The following is a 15,216-nucleotide window of genomic DNA, read 5'->3' on the forward strand; positions in this document are numbered from 1 at the left end:
ACAGTTCTACTCAACTATGAGAACTGTTTACTTCATGAGCATGTAAATTATCTCTTCTGCAAACATTCAGATCATGTCCTTCACAACTGTGCAGATATTTGACTTCATGAATATGCAAATACTTCCATATATTGCCTACATAATCCCCTTTGTCACAATGGAGCTGGAGGCACATACTATTTTTAGATAGCCTCTCCCACTGTATTGGCTTGTTGCTTTGTCACAAATTGAAATAAAAGGATTGTATGCTCTGTTTTTGTAAATACATCATAGCTCTGTTTGTCATTTTTGTCTTAGTCTGTGATCTTTCTAAGCTTTTGAGTCCCTGGGAGTCCTGCAGATGCAAATAGAAAAGTAGACTTTCTGTTAACAATGCAGCAATACCAAGCTTAGGATTAACACTTTTGCCATGAATGCTCCATTTCTTTGCTGAGTGTTTTTTTTTTCATTTTTCTGGCAACAATCATTTCTTCTACCTTTTCTGTAGTAAACAAGAAAATGCGTTTACCACAGAGACTCCGACTAAAGTTCCACTCCACAGTGTAGAAAAACTAAAAAATACACTGGAAAGGTAATTAGGAATTTCATTTTAATATTTAAAACTTCTTCATTATTACATCATGATGTTGAAATAACTGTATTTCTCTGCTAACTGCAGGCGTAAGATGTACATACTGATTAAAAACACAATAGAAACCATGCATGCAGGTACACACACACACACACACACACACACACACGTATTTATATATGTCCTAATATGCATGAATGTCTTCTGCAGGGCTAGCCACCCGGTGGTGTAAACCTTGGCTTGAGATGATTGTTAGTGTTGAAGTGACACCCCAACCCCCTATGCAAAATGGGAAAAGGGGATGAGGATGGATGAATGCATGAATATATGTGTGTGTGTGTGTGTGTGTGTGTGTGTGTGTGTGTGTGTGTGTGTGTGTGTATATATATATATATATATATATATATATATATATATATATATATATATATATATATATTTATGGGAACCTATCAGTTCCACGAAAAATCACTTACCCGAGATGAGTTCACCGAGACCACATCGCCGATACAACACATCACTGACAATGGTAAGTAGTGCGGAACGGGATGTATTCCTGTTTCTGCAATGTGGTGTGATTTCGGAGTTGGTATATTTAAGTGTGGGGGGCACATGCTATATACATGTTTCTTGTTGTTTTTAATTTAATTGCAGAAACGGGAATACATTCCGTTCCACAGTACTTATGCTTACCTGTGTCGGTATATATATATATATATATATATATATATATATATATATATATATATATATATATATATATATATATATATATATATATATATAAATACCTGAACAATGAAAAAGGAATCAACATAATAGATGCCAAAGAATATAAAAGCTTTGGGATAACTGCACGATGGCACATCTGTATATAAGGATACAACAAAAACAGGATGCATGTATAGAAAATGAATTAATATCTGGGGAAGCTAAGGTGTTACTGAACTTGTTAAAAACTGTATTATACAGAAAACACAAATCATGTCAACTTACAAAGGAAAAAAATATGATGAAAATGAAAATGACACAGTAAGAATGCAATACTAGTGTAAAGAGGCTAACATATTTTGACAGGCCAAGAAATCTAAATTTGTTTTCTTTAAAAGTTAGCAGGAAATGGAAAACTTCATTTTAGCCTTTAATACTTACAGTATAAACATTTTTAAAGAACCGATCCTGTAGAGATCAATGAGTGTCTAAACCAGCTTAAGCATGAGAAATACAGGCTCAAAATGTAAAAGCAAGAATAAACAGAAAGAAACACTGGCTTAACATTAGAACTGATGATGAATAACCCCACTTTCTGTAGACATAAAGGAAGGAACCTCTGAACACAAATGCCTTTATAAGGGAAATTGAATGACATAATTTCAGATGCTAAAGACGGGGACGAAATCAATATTCATGATCATAGAACATTAATTACCTCATTGTCCCTCACGTGTACAAATTAATGAATACCATCATTAAAATGACTACGGAGTATTTTCAAGCACAAATTCAGCAGGCCATATATTGCCTTTGGAAGTAAATGAGAAGTCTCAGCACAGTTTATGAAGAATATTTAAATACTTTGCCTCATACCTCTCAATCTCTGAGATTAAGAAATTTGGACAAAGCCGTAAATAATGGGGGGAGGGCCAATAATGGGACAAAGGCCCCAAAATAGGGACCCTTTATAAATATTGTTCTTACAAACTTAGAAAGTTGAATAACGGGTTTTGCATTAGCATGAATTTGCTGAAGGGTATGAACTGAATTCTGAAACTCAAATGTCTGTCATTATTTTCGGACTTCAACCTTCAACGATTTGCCAATGATTTGCCAGAAAACCAAAATTTTAACAGAAACATTTCAAAAATATGAGTAAAACAATCTGGACATGCTGCGAAAATCTGTTGAGTTGAGAGGTATGCTTTTGCCTGCCCAGCACATTTTAACTATTAAAAGCCAATCCATTTATGAAAGTTATAGCTATGGACCAATAAAGGGCGAAAACTGGCAGCGATGGTGGGCAGTAGTGATTTGTTTAATGGTGTGAGCTACCCTGCTAAAATAACCAGTGGCAATGTTGTCCGCCTGCCTGACGTCACAAACACGTAACATTGCGCGTGCAAAAGGCTGTGAGAGCTATAATATTACCGAGAGGGTGCAGTGGACAGTCAGTAAGTTATTTAGAGTCCCCAGGTACACAGACTATTTTAGAATATGTAAAACACATGTTTAAAGTAGCTCACCCTGTCCTGATGTTCCGCAGCAGTAAATAAAGCGACGAAAAGCAATAATACTATGTAGCTGGTGGGAGGAGTTGTACTGTTCGGATGAGGGGGTGTGGAGGTGGGCGTCTGCCCCTATTAAAATTCATGGCGAAAGGACAGGTTATTTTCATTTTTTTTTTATTTAAGTAACGCTCCTTGTGTCATTTTGGACTGCGAGAAGGGCATTCATTTGAGACAAGTCCGGGTTTTAGTACGATCCTGAAGTCACCTCAAATTGGGGCCCGCTAGGAAATTGTAACGCAGGACTGGGAGCCCTGTACACGAAACAAGAAAATGGTACTGTTTAATCAATGTTTTGCTTGTCATTGGCTACTCCATATTAAACATTAGTGGTATGCATGGGAGGCAAACGACTCCTTGAAAGCTGGGCAGTCTGTCTGTCTTATAATATACAAATCCCACCCGGCCTGCTTTAGTCATGCAGTTATGGATCGCTATCAATAAACGAGTACGGCGAAATATTTATGATGGAAATCGAAAAGTGTAATTCATGTGATACATAATCGACACTGCAAAAATCAGTGCATTTAATCCAGGTTAACTGAAATATCTGTTACAGGTGATATGAACTCAGTTACCGTAAGTAGTGCCTTATATTTGTTTTCTTTAAACAGCTAAATCGTAGAAAATTGTTAAACCGCAAGCGTTCGTTACACACTGAACGAGGGTTTATGGAAAATTTATGGGCGGATGATAAATACCTTAAAACTGTGTCTGATATTTTATTAGCACTATTTTCAGTATCCTCTTGTACACATAATTGTGTGTTTACAGTACAGATGATGCACAGCAATTTGTATGAGTTTGTCACTGCCATTCTTTTTTACTTTATTGTGGGTATCCATATTCTTGGTTTAGATCTACTTTATTCAGTACCACTTTCATATTAAGCAGTCTTCAGCTGTTATCACTCAGGTCAGGTATGTTTGGTTTTCATCACTGATACATTATGCACTATCATGTGTGCCCTCAGGCTTCCCATACCGCACAACGTTTTAGAGCAAGAAATGTGGAAAAAGCCATAAATAAAAGTGGGGCAAAGGCCCAAAATAGGGAGATTTTTTATAAATTGATCTTACAAACTCAGAAAGTCGATAGAATAACAGGTTTTGCGTTAGCATGGATTTCCTGACGGATATGAAGTCTTTAACTGAAATGTCTGACATTATTTTCTAAGTTCAGTCTTTAATGCTTTACCAGCAATTTGCCAGAAAACCACAATTTTATGAAAAACAGACCAAAAATAAGAGGTCAAAATCTGGACATTCTGCGAAAATCTGACAGAAGGGTGTCGCCCCAACAGTAAAATAAGTAGGTAATCCTCTTTGGAAATGAATGTATCTTCTTAACCTGTTGTTCTGCTTGCAAAACAATTTTTGTAGTAGAGCTTGATACTATTTAAACATGTACAAAAATGAAAATAAAGTATTTCAGGTGACAAGAGTGTTGGTTAAGTGACAACTGTACAACTAATGTGTGGTAAGACAGATGGTTAAAGGTTAACTATGCCGCTATAATTATGTTTATTTATTTTTATTTATTTATTTATTTAAATTTGTTGACCGGGAGTGTCCGACTGGACGTAGGTCCAATTTCAGCGGAGGCCCGGGGAGAAAAGCTCCACAGTTAAAATAAACAGACAGTATTTACTTTGGATTACATAGTGATTAACAATTTACATAGCAATTACTTACAACATATTTACAGATGAAGAACATAGTACATCAGTAGACAACTAGAATCTTTGTCTGTGAAGTGCATACCAGACATTAACAAATGTTACAAGAAGAAGAAGTTCGTGCTGTATAATAAGTACTGGCTTATGAGCATCTGATCTTGCTATAATCAAGGTAGTTAGTGGAGTGGAAAGAAAGGTAGTGGTTGGATGGGGTGGATGATATTAGAGTGGGAGTTGCAAGGGCATAGCCAGCATGTTTTTTGTTGCGCTTTTAGTAAAGTTTTGAAGTGGGTGCATGATGGTATGGAGGTAATTGTGGGTGGGAGTGAGTTCCATAATTTGGCTATGGTGCAAGAGAATAGTGCTTCACCAGCAGATTTATTGGCTTTAGTGATCTGCAAGTGATTTTTGCTGATGGATCTTAGTGGTCTGGTGGTGCGATAGGGTTGGAGTAGATTCTGGAGGGATGGGACATTTAGTGGATGGTTTACTAGCTTGTGGGCGAGTGAGAGTTGATACCACTGAAGGAGGTGAGGGAGTTCAAGCCAGCCTAGTTCAGCAAGTGAGAGACAGTGGTGACTACGGTAGGATGCCCCTGTGGCGAATTTGGCGATTTTGTTGTAGCGGGTCTCTAACTTGTTTAGATCACATTGCCTTAGGTTGGTATATATTGGAGGGGCATAAAGTAGGGTGGAGATAAGGTGGGAATTTACTATTGAAATCTTTGCTGCTTTGGTGAGAAATTGCTTATTTCTGTATAACGCTCCTAGTTTTTTGTGGACTTTTTTTATAGTCATGGATATGTGAATGTCAAATTTTAGTTTATTGTCTATTTCCACTCCTAGCAATTTGGTGTGTTCAGTTGGGTATATAGTGGTGTTGTCTTTTGCCGTGATGTTAAAGTGAGAGTTGTTTTGAGTATGTTTGGTGGGTTGGAAGATGAGTAGTTTAGTTTTGTTTGGGTTGAGTATTAATCGGGCATCGGATAACCATGTTTCAACAGAGGAAAAGGCTTTCTGTGTGACTTTTTGCAGTTTTGGTAGGGACTGGGCTGAGCAGATGGTGGTTGAGTCATCTGCGTATTGTATGAGTGTGCCATGTTTGGTGGCAGAGGCTAGATTATTGGTGTAAACAGAGAAGAGTAGGGGTCCAAGGATGGATCCTTGGGGAACCCCTATGGAGACAGGTAGTTGGGGAGATATGTCATTCTGCCATACAATGGATTGTTGGTGGTCAGACAGGTAACTCTGAAACCAGTTGGTGACCGATTGTGAGAAGGATAGGTTATTGAGGACAGAGATAAGTTGTTTGTGTGGGACCATGTCAAATGTTTTAGATAGGTCTAGGAAAGTAGCAGAGGAGAGATAGCCATTGTTTTTATGCTGAAGGATAGTGTTAATAAAGGAGAGTAAGGCAGTGGTGGTGCTATGGTTTGGTCGGAAACCATGCTGAGTACTGGAAAGGAGGTTGTTAGTAAGGAGGTAGTCTGAGACCTGAGAGTGTATGCATCTCTCTAGTATTTTGGAGAGTGGAGAGAGAATAGCTATGGGGCGGTAATTGGTTAGTTCTGTGGAGGGTCCGCCTTTGTGGAGGGGAATTATATGTGATACTTCCACAGTGTGGGAACGTACCTTTCTGACAGAGATCAGTTAATCAAGATGGATACTGGGTAGGCCAGAGCATCAGCTGCGATTTGTAGGTATTCACTTGGGAGGCTGTCTGCTGCTAATTTGGTGGGTTTAAGTTTAGTTAAGAGTTTTTTTATGTTGGAGGTAGGTACAGGAGAAAAAGAGAAGGCATTGGGGAGATTACTAGTTGAAGGTGTGGGTTGGAGGGGAGGGGGTTTGTGTTGTTTAGCTAGTGATAGTATGGTTTGGGTGAAGTGTGTGTTGAATGAGGTAGCAATATTTTCTGAGGAGTGAGGGATGTTAGGAGGAGGGGTACTGACTTTACCTGGGTGGAGGATGGAGTTTATGGAGGACCAGAATTGTTTGGGGCTGTGTTGTGAGGAGTCTAGGGCAGACTGGTAGTATTGGGATTTGTCCTGTTTTATTAGCTTTTTGACTCTATTGTGTAGTTCTAGGAATTTCTGTCTAGCTGAGGGGTTTTGGTTTTGCCAGTGCTCCCAGGCTTTATCCCTGTTTTTCATTTCTGACTTAGTGGTTTTCCGTAGCCATGGGGAGGGTTGTGCTTTGGTTCTGGAGACTCTTATGGGGGCATGGTAATTAAGGATGTTCAGGAAGGTAGTATTAAAAAAATTCAACTGCATCATCTAGACTGAGGTACTTTAGAGGATGCCAATTACATTCTTTGAGGGATGAGATGAATGTGAGTGGGTTAAAGTTTAGTTTTTTACGTATTTGATGGTAGATGACAGGTTTAGCTTGGTATATGTATTTTTTGAGTAGGAATGTTGGGGAGTGATCACTGAGGCTATCTGATAAGCAGCCTGTTATATATGACTGGGGGCTCTTACTGACTAGAATCCAATCCAGGGTAGTGTGCTTGGTGGAGGTTTTATTTATCCTGGTTGGTGACTGGACTAGTTGAGTGAAGCCATGAAGGTGTACATGATGGGTTGGATTGTTGCCAGAACAGGATTGCCAGTCAATATTGAAATCACCTAAGATGATAGTTTCTTGGGGGAGATGGTGGGTAGACCAGCTGAGGAGGTTTTCTAGGGGAGGGATGTTTTGGCCAGGTGGGAAGTAGCATCCAATTATGTTGATGGTTTTGTTTTGGTTAATTTTGAGGTTGGTATATATTATTTCTTCATTGCCTATTTGTGGAGCTGATGATTTTAAGATCTGAATGTTTAGATGCTGTTTAAATATTATAGCTACACCACCTCCTTTTTGTTTAGCCGGTCTACTCTTAGTATGCCATAACCTGTAGGGAGTATTTGCTCACTGGTAATGTAAGGTTTTAGCCAGGTTTCTGTCAGGATGACTATATCTGGGGAGTACAAGTCTATGGTGGCATGGAGTTCATGGACTTTGTTGGATATACTTCTAATATTTAGGCATAGTAGAAGGAAGTCACTTGGCTTTCTATTGGCTGTAATATGGAAGAAGTTGTGGTTTCTAGTCTGATTATGAAAATTGGGGTTGGAGATGGTAGGGCCAGGGTTGGGGTGGATGTCTCCACTTAGGGCTAGTTTTGATAAGCATGAGATTATTAGTTTTCTCAGTTTTTGAATGTGTTTGTTTATAAGGAAAACTTTATAATTGTGCTCTGTGGGTAATAGGTATGGCGGGAGGGTTACTATGTTAAGTTGTAGGGATGCTTTATGTTTGAGTAATATAGTTGGTAGAATATGTGGGGGGTGCATAGGGATGGTTCTTGAGCTGGTGGGAGGGGAGCTGAGTGTGGGTGAGACATGAGTGGTGGTGTGACTAGCAGTACAGTGGTAGTGGTTGAGTGGGGGAATGATGGAGCTTTGGTAGGATGTAAGATATGCAAGGAGAGTGCATGCAGTGAGCATAGGAAAGGTATGCTTGTACATGTTAGTTGAGGAGGTGTGATAGTAGTGGGAAGATGGAGGAGGTAGTGTTGGGTTAGTGCTGTGGTTGGCTATTAGAAAGATGGGAGGGGTTTGAGTGCAATAAAGGTGGGACCACTGGGGCGGAGGAATAGGGGCAGGGTGGGGAGCGGCGGTAGAGACCCTGTTAGTTGCTCGTATGAGGGGCTGGAAACAATCACAAAGCAAAGACAAGTATGTGTTAAGAAACAATCACAATTGACCAAGGACTGCTCTGAAACTGTAAGTCATTTCTTAATTTCTCAGGTGGAAAAACAGGATAACCTTGTATCAGTAGGCTACTGTGGTCATAGTTTAAATTTACAAACACACAGTATTGATCAGTTATGGATACTATTTGCTAACAGAAGGGAATAAGAGAAAGTGGAAGATGTGTGTGTGTGTGTGTGTGTGTGTGTGTGTGTGTGTGTGTGTGTGTGTGGTGGCGGGGGCTGCTTACAACCAAAGCAGAGTGCTCTCCAAGGGAAAATGAATATTGGCTCAAACAGGTAGACACATACTCAAAGTTAACTGTAGCTGTTTGCAGACAGTTCAGACCCAGACTGCGCTTTTCTTACAAGAATGTTAAAGGTGGTACCGCAGTTGAATACTTAAGAGTGGTGTTAGGTTCAAAGTTAACTGTAGCTGTTTGCAGACAGTTCAGACCCGGACTGCGCTTTTCTTACAAGAATGTTAAATGTGGTACCGCAGTTGAATACTTAAGAGTGGTGTTAGGTTCAAAGTTAACTGTAGCTGTTTGCAGACAGTTCAGACCCAGACTGCGCTTTTCTTACAAGAATGTTAAATGTGGTACCGCAGTTGAATACTTAAGAGTGGTGTTAGGTTCAAAGTTAACTGTAGCTGTTTGCAGACAGTTCATACCCGGACTGCGCTTTTCTTACAAGAATGTTAAAGGTACTGCAGTTGAATACCTAAAAGTGGTGTTAGGTACAAAGTTAACTGTAGTTGTTTGCAGACAGGTCCGACCCAGATTGCTCTTTTCCTACAAGAATGTTAAAGGTGGTACCGCAGTTGAATACTTAAGAGTGGTGTTAGGTTCAAAGTTAACTGTAGCTGTTTGCAGACAGTTAGACCCGGACTGCGCTTTTCTTACAAGAATGTTAAAGGTGGTACCGCAGTTGAATACTTAAGAGTGGTGTTAGGTTCAAAGTTAACTGTAGCTGTTTGCAGACAGTTCAGACCCGGACTGCACTTTTCTTACAAGAATGTTAAAGGTGGTACCGCAGTTGAATACTTAAGAGTGGTGTTAGGTTCAAAGTTAACTGCAGCTGTTTGCAGACAGTATGTGTCCATTATCACCACAGTAGTTCTGAAGTGCCTCACTTTGCTTAGAAAAGATGTGTTTGTGTGTGTGTCTGTGTGTGTGTTTGTGTGTGTCTGTGTGTGTGTGTGTGTGTGTGTGTGTGTGTGTGTGTGTGTGTGTGTGTGTGTGATATATAAAGATCTGTATGATGTAGTAAAAACCTGGCGGGGAGGGCAGTGATTATAACTCATCTGTAGCCATACAGTGTGAGGTTTATTTGGGTGTTGCAGGCTTTGGCTATTAACTTGAGGTAGCAGTTTACATTTACTGTATATTCTTAAGTCCCATTGCCCCTCATATTTATTAAAGGGTACCACTGGTATAATTTCAATTCTGTACCATCACATATATAAATCAGCAGTAGCAGTGCAGATTGCAAGACCACAGCTGCTGTCAGTCACACATGGCATTGATTATCACTACCCCACCTTTGCCATGAAACATTCATCTCCACTGTATCCATACCTACAGTTAAAAAAGTTCTGTTCCATTTGGTGCTTAACAAAAAAAAGAACTTTACACATTACACACACACACGCACACACACACACACACATGCATGCATACAGCAAAATTTAGGAACAGAATCATGTATATCTGTCATTAAGTGCTCATTGTGCCACAGATGGAGATAAACAATGCACAGAAGGCATAAATCATAAAACATGGTGGTCAGATGGGAGACATGAAGTTGGTTGTCATCATCTCAGTTACCAGGCACTGTGGCCTCACTCCTCCTGACACAGTGTCATTTCATTTAAAGTTCCTTGTTCTGAAGCCATAAAAATAACCCACTGAAAACCACATTCAGTGAAACTCAAAAACTCAAACTGATTTTTGCAGGGGGGTAAGCACCCATTACCCCTCCTTGTGTGGGGGACACCCCCAACCTTATGCATACATATATATCAACAGTTCAGAGTAATGGTGAGTGTGGAAGAGATTTGAAGAAGAGAGTACAGGCAGGGTGGAATGGGTGGAGAAGACTGTCAGGAGTGATTTGTGACAAATGGGTACCAGTAAGAGTGAAAGGGAAGGTCTACAAGAGGGTAGTGAAACCAGCTATGTTATATGGGTTGGAGACTGTGGCACTGACAAAAAGGCAAGAGTCAGAGCTGGACATGTCAGAGTTTATGGATGTGATGAGAGAGGACATGCAGGTGATTGGTGTGACAGAGCAAGATGCAGAGGACAGGAAGAAATGGAAATAGATGATCCACTGTAGTGACCCCTAACGGGAACAGCCAAAAGAGAAGAAGAAGATAAACACACACACACACACACACACACACACACACACACACACACACACACACACACACACTCATTGTTCATAGAAGAGTTGTGTAAAGTACAAACTCCACTAATTCACTTTGTAACAACGACACTTACTGAAGGAGCACTCAAGCAATTGAAAGGCTTTTATCTAAAACATCTCTCTGAAACTACTGGTAAAATATTTAATCTCTTGTTCTGTGTGTACCTCACCTGCAGTGGCTATGCTACCAACTTCCTCTCATCAGTGTCATAGAATTTTGTGTGTATTCTGTGGTATGGTGTACCAAGCAGCTACCTAGCAAAATAAAAAGAAATCAGCCATTTTTTCAGCAATGTTCCACTTATTAACTGCATCTCTTTATTTGTTTCATCCTCCATACTAATCTTTTTAGAGCTGTAACCAGGACAAAGTGAAGGGGTGGATGGCCCAGATGCAGACTGTTAGGGGATGGAATTGGCAGATGATAATGCCATCCTGCAGGAAGATTTGCCGGAAATAAATAACTGGTATCAAAATCATGTTCTGAAACTAAAAGCTAAAAAATGCATTACTGTACCCTTTGAGAAGTCATCTACCCCTGGGAATTAAGACAATGACAATACATCCCTAAGAGTTGACCTAGTTGTTCAGGATTTGTGAACTTATGTGGACAGTGGCCTAACGCTTGACCAACATTTGTCTATTGTTGTAAGAAGTTCCTTCTATATTGCACAGCTTATTAACAAAGGCAGGGATTGTGATTGGATCTAGGAATGTCATTGTCCCCCTTTACTCGTCCTTCATTAGGCCGGTCATTGAATATGATGCCCCCTTTGGCATGTATCTGTCCAGACACATGCAACAACTGGAATGCCCACAGACATACCTTGCTAAAATGATACAAGGCTTAAACAACATTTCCTATATGGATCAAGTCAAAACCATATCACTATACCCAGTATCCTGCAGACTGCTAAGAGGTGACCTGTGTTTGGCATACAAGGCATCCTCTGACCCATTACTGATGGATTCATTGCACATAAGTAAGTCAAATGGCATTAGAAATATTTGGTCAAGGGATATAAACTTCTTCTGCAATATCAGTAAAATGGTTTGGAGGAAGAAGTGTATTTTGCAGAGGATACCACTGCTATGGAGCAGACTCCCCATCCACATAAAACAAAGTTCATCCCTGTCCATATTCAAGTGCAGCTTAGATCTATAGATGGGAAACAGAAACTGTAGCCCTGGACTTAGATCTTTGTATAAGAAATAGAAAATTTACCCCGGGATTGTCCCCTGTACTACTAATGGACAGAGGCAGCTCTTAAATGCTTATCTTATGCATAGGTCCCTCAAATTATCCATGGTATGATCCCAGTTATTCTTATTAGGGGTAATATATAATTATCAACCATGGGATGAGTAAGGCCAATTTCTATCCAGATGGGATAGATTATTTCAAGCACAAAAAAGGAAATTGGTAGGCTTAAAATGGCCTACAATGGCAGCTAGCCAAGTACTTACCTATGAACCTGTGAACAGAACTACAGTTCTAGTATTCATTTATGAATACCAGTGTGTTGCTACTGCCTTACTCTCCTTTACTAACACTGTCCTTCAGCATAAAAACAATGGCTACTTCTCCTCTGCTACTTTCCTAGACCTAAATAAAGCATTTGACATGGTCCCACACAAACAACTTATCTCTGTCCTCAATAACCTATCCTTCTCACAATCGGTCACCAACTGGTTTCAGAGTTACCTATCTGACCGCCAACAATCCGTTGTATGGCAGAATGACATCTCTCCCCAACTACCTGTCTCCATAGGGGTTCCCCAAGGATCCATCCTTGGACCCCTACTCTTCTCTGTTTACACCAATAATCTAGCCTCTGCCACCAAACATGGCACACTCATACAATACGCAGATGACTCAACCATCATCTGCTCAGCCCAGTCCCTACCAAAACTGCAAAAAGTCACACAGGAAGCCTTTTCCTCTGTTGAAACATGGTTATCCGATGCCCGATTAATACTCAACCCAAACAAAACTAAACTACTCATCTTCCAACCCACCAAACATACTCAAAACAACTCTCACTTTAACATCACGGCAAAAGACAACACCACTATATACCCAACTGAACACACCAAATTGCTAGGAGTGGAAATAGACAATAAACTAAAATTTGACATTCACATATCCATGAGTATAAAAAAAGTCCACAAAAAACTAGGAGCGTTATACAGAAGTAAGCAATTTCTCACCAAAGCAGCAAAGATTTCAATAGCAAATTCCCACCTTATCTCCACCCTACTTTATGCCTCTCCAATATATACCAACCTAAGGCAATGTGATCTAAACAAGCTAGAGACCTGCTACAACAAAATTGCCAAATTCGCCACAGGGGCATCCTACCGTAGTCACCACTGTCTCTCACTTGCTGAACTGGGCTGGCTTGAACTCCCTCACCTCCTTCAGTGGTATCAACTCTCACTCGCCCACAAACTAGTAAACCATCCACTAAATGTCCCATCCCTCCAGAATCTACTCCAACCCTATCGCACCACCAGACCACTAAGATCCAGTAGCAAAAAATCACTTGCAGATCACTAAGGCCAATAACTCTGCTGGTGAAGCACTATTCTCTTGCGCCATAGCCAAATTATGGAACTCACTCCCACCCACAATTACCTCCATACCATCATGCACCCACTTCAAAACTTTACTAAAAGCGCAACTAAAAACATGCTGGCTATGCCCTTGCAACTCCCACTCTAATATCATCCACCCCATCCAACCACTACCTTTCTTTCCACTCCACTAACTACCTTGATTATAGCAAGCTCAGATGCTCATAAGCCAGTACTTATTATACAGCACAAACTGCTTCTTCTTGTAACATTTGTTAATGTCTGGTATGCACTTCACAGATAAAGATTCTAGTTGTTTACTGATGTACTATGTTCTTCATCTGGAAATATGTTGTAAGTAATTGCTATGTAAATTGTTATTCACTATGTAATACAATGTATATACTGTCTGTTTATTTTAACTGTGGAGCTTTTCTCCCTGGGCCTCCGCTGAAAATGCACCTACGTCCAGACGGACACTCCCGGTCAACAAATTTAAATAAATAAATAAATAAATAAACATAGTGACAATTTTTCAAGCACTGCAATGGACAAGCAAATAACATCAACACATTAACATTGACAAACATTGACACGCTTCAGTGCATTATCTGACACTATTCTGTACCATGGATAGTGTTTTTGCAAGGAAGGCTACTTATTTATTCATGCTCAGATCACACAATTCCCGGTGAAAGGGCATATTCCCTGACCCTGGGGATTATATGATCTCACACAATTGTTGACTATCTGTTTTGTCAACCAAAGTGTGTTGACATAACAGAGTGCAATTTAAGTGTAAATTGACAACAAGGAGATAAATGAAGTATATATATATATATATATATATATATATATATATATATATATACATATACACACACACACACACACACACACACACACACACACACACACACACACACACACACACTTATATAACATTATTTATGTGTGTGTGTGTGTGTGTGTGTGTGTGTATTGATTTACCACAATGTAGAAGCATCAAAACACAGGTGATTGATATTGGCATTTTGAAAATCACTGTAACAAAACCAAAAAAACACAAAACATCAGCAACAAAAACAAAAAAAAAATCACAAAATGAAAACAAGCAGTTTCCTTTTGCTATGCATTAATCAAAACCCTTCCAGTAAATTCAGCCATACTTTACCTAAATAGTGGTAGCATTACAGAAAGGCTACCTCAGTCCATAATTTAGAGTCTTCCAGTCTATCTTACCATCTTGTTCCTGGGATAACCTCTTCCCCATCATCCTGTTTTCCTTTTGGTGTATCAATGTCTTCCACTTTAGCAGTCCTCTGTTAAATGTGTATTTGGGTCACTGCTACATGTGGTTCTCTAATCATCTCATTTGCTTAATATGCACCATTGAACATGGATACAATTCTATCACAAAAGCCTTCATTATGGGCAGAAATGGTCAGTCCTCCCTTTTTACACTCCCAGACTGCATTAAGAAAATGCAGTGATACTTTAATGTTACCCCAGAATAATCATGTTCCATGAACACAGGCATACCCTCCAATGACAACTTTCTCCCCAGTTACACAACTTCCACAGTAATACTTCATTTTCATAATACAACAAAAAAAAAAATAATAACCACAAAATTAGCTTTGACTTTTCATACTTAACTTCTATCTCTGCCTGTGACAAATGCCTCTGTTGCGCTGTTCCCAGGGTTTGCTCACAAATCCAGTCCACTCCACCATCTGTCTTCTCGTGTAGTCCAACAAATTCATTTTTTCTACACTTTCTAAACATACCTCTTAACTTGCAAATATTGAAAATAGGAACACAGCCAATTTAAAAGTAAGTATATCCAGCCGAAAGTCTGGGCATCTAATTAGAATAAAATTAGTTACTAATTAACATGTAACTCTTCCAGCTTCCAGCAGGAATGTAGAATAGTACTGAAAAAT

The 15,216-nt window shown here is 39.6% G+C and overlaps 1 protein-coding gene across 5 annotated transcripts in view; it reads left to right on the plus strand.

Annotated features, from left to right (window-relative positions):
• The first annotated feature begins 2,735 nt into the window (after positions 1-2,735).
• The window catches only part of LOC122806697, a 210,472-nt gene continuing 197,991 nt past the window's right edge, over positions 2,736-15,216 (plus strand). The window contains exon 1 of one of the 5 annotated variants that reach the window (XM_044077334.1): positions 2,736-2,761. Coding sequence is in view for 4 of the 5 variants with exons in the window: in XM_044077335.1 (XP_043933270.1) it covers positions 2,896-2,952 (57 nt within the window). In the remaining variant the exon portion in view is untranslated. The other 4 variants (XM_044077335.1, XM_044077331.1, XM_044077333.1 and 1 more) reach the window with 4 other exon arrangements.

This window comes from Protopterus annectens, chromosome 7.part0, assembly GCF_019279795.1.
Source record: "Protopterus annectens isolate FY-2018-M chromosome 7.part0, PAN1.0, whole genome shotgun sequence".
Taxonomy (NCBI): domain Eukaryota; kingdom Metazoa; phylum Chordata; order Ceratodontiformes; family Protopteridae; genus Protopterus; species Protopterus annectens.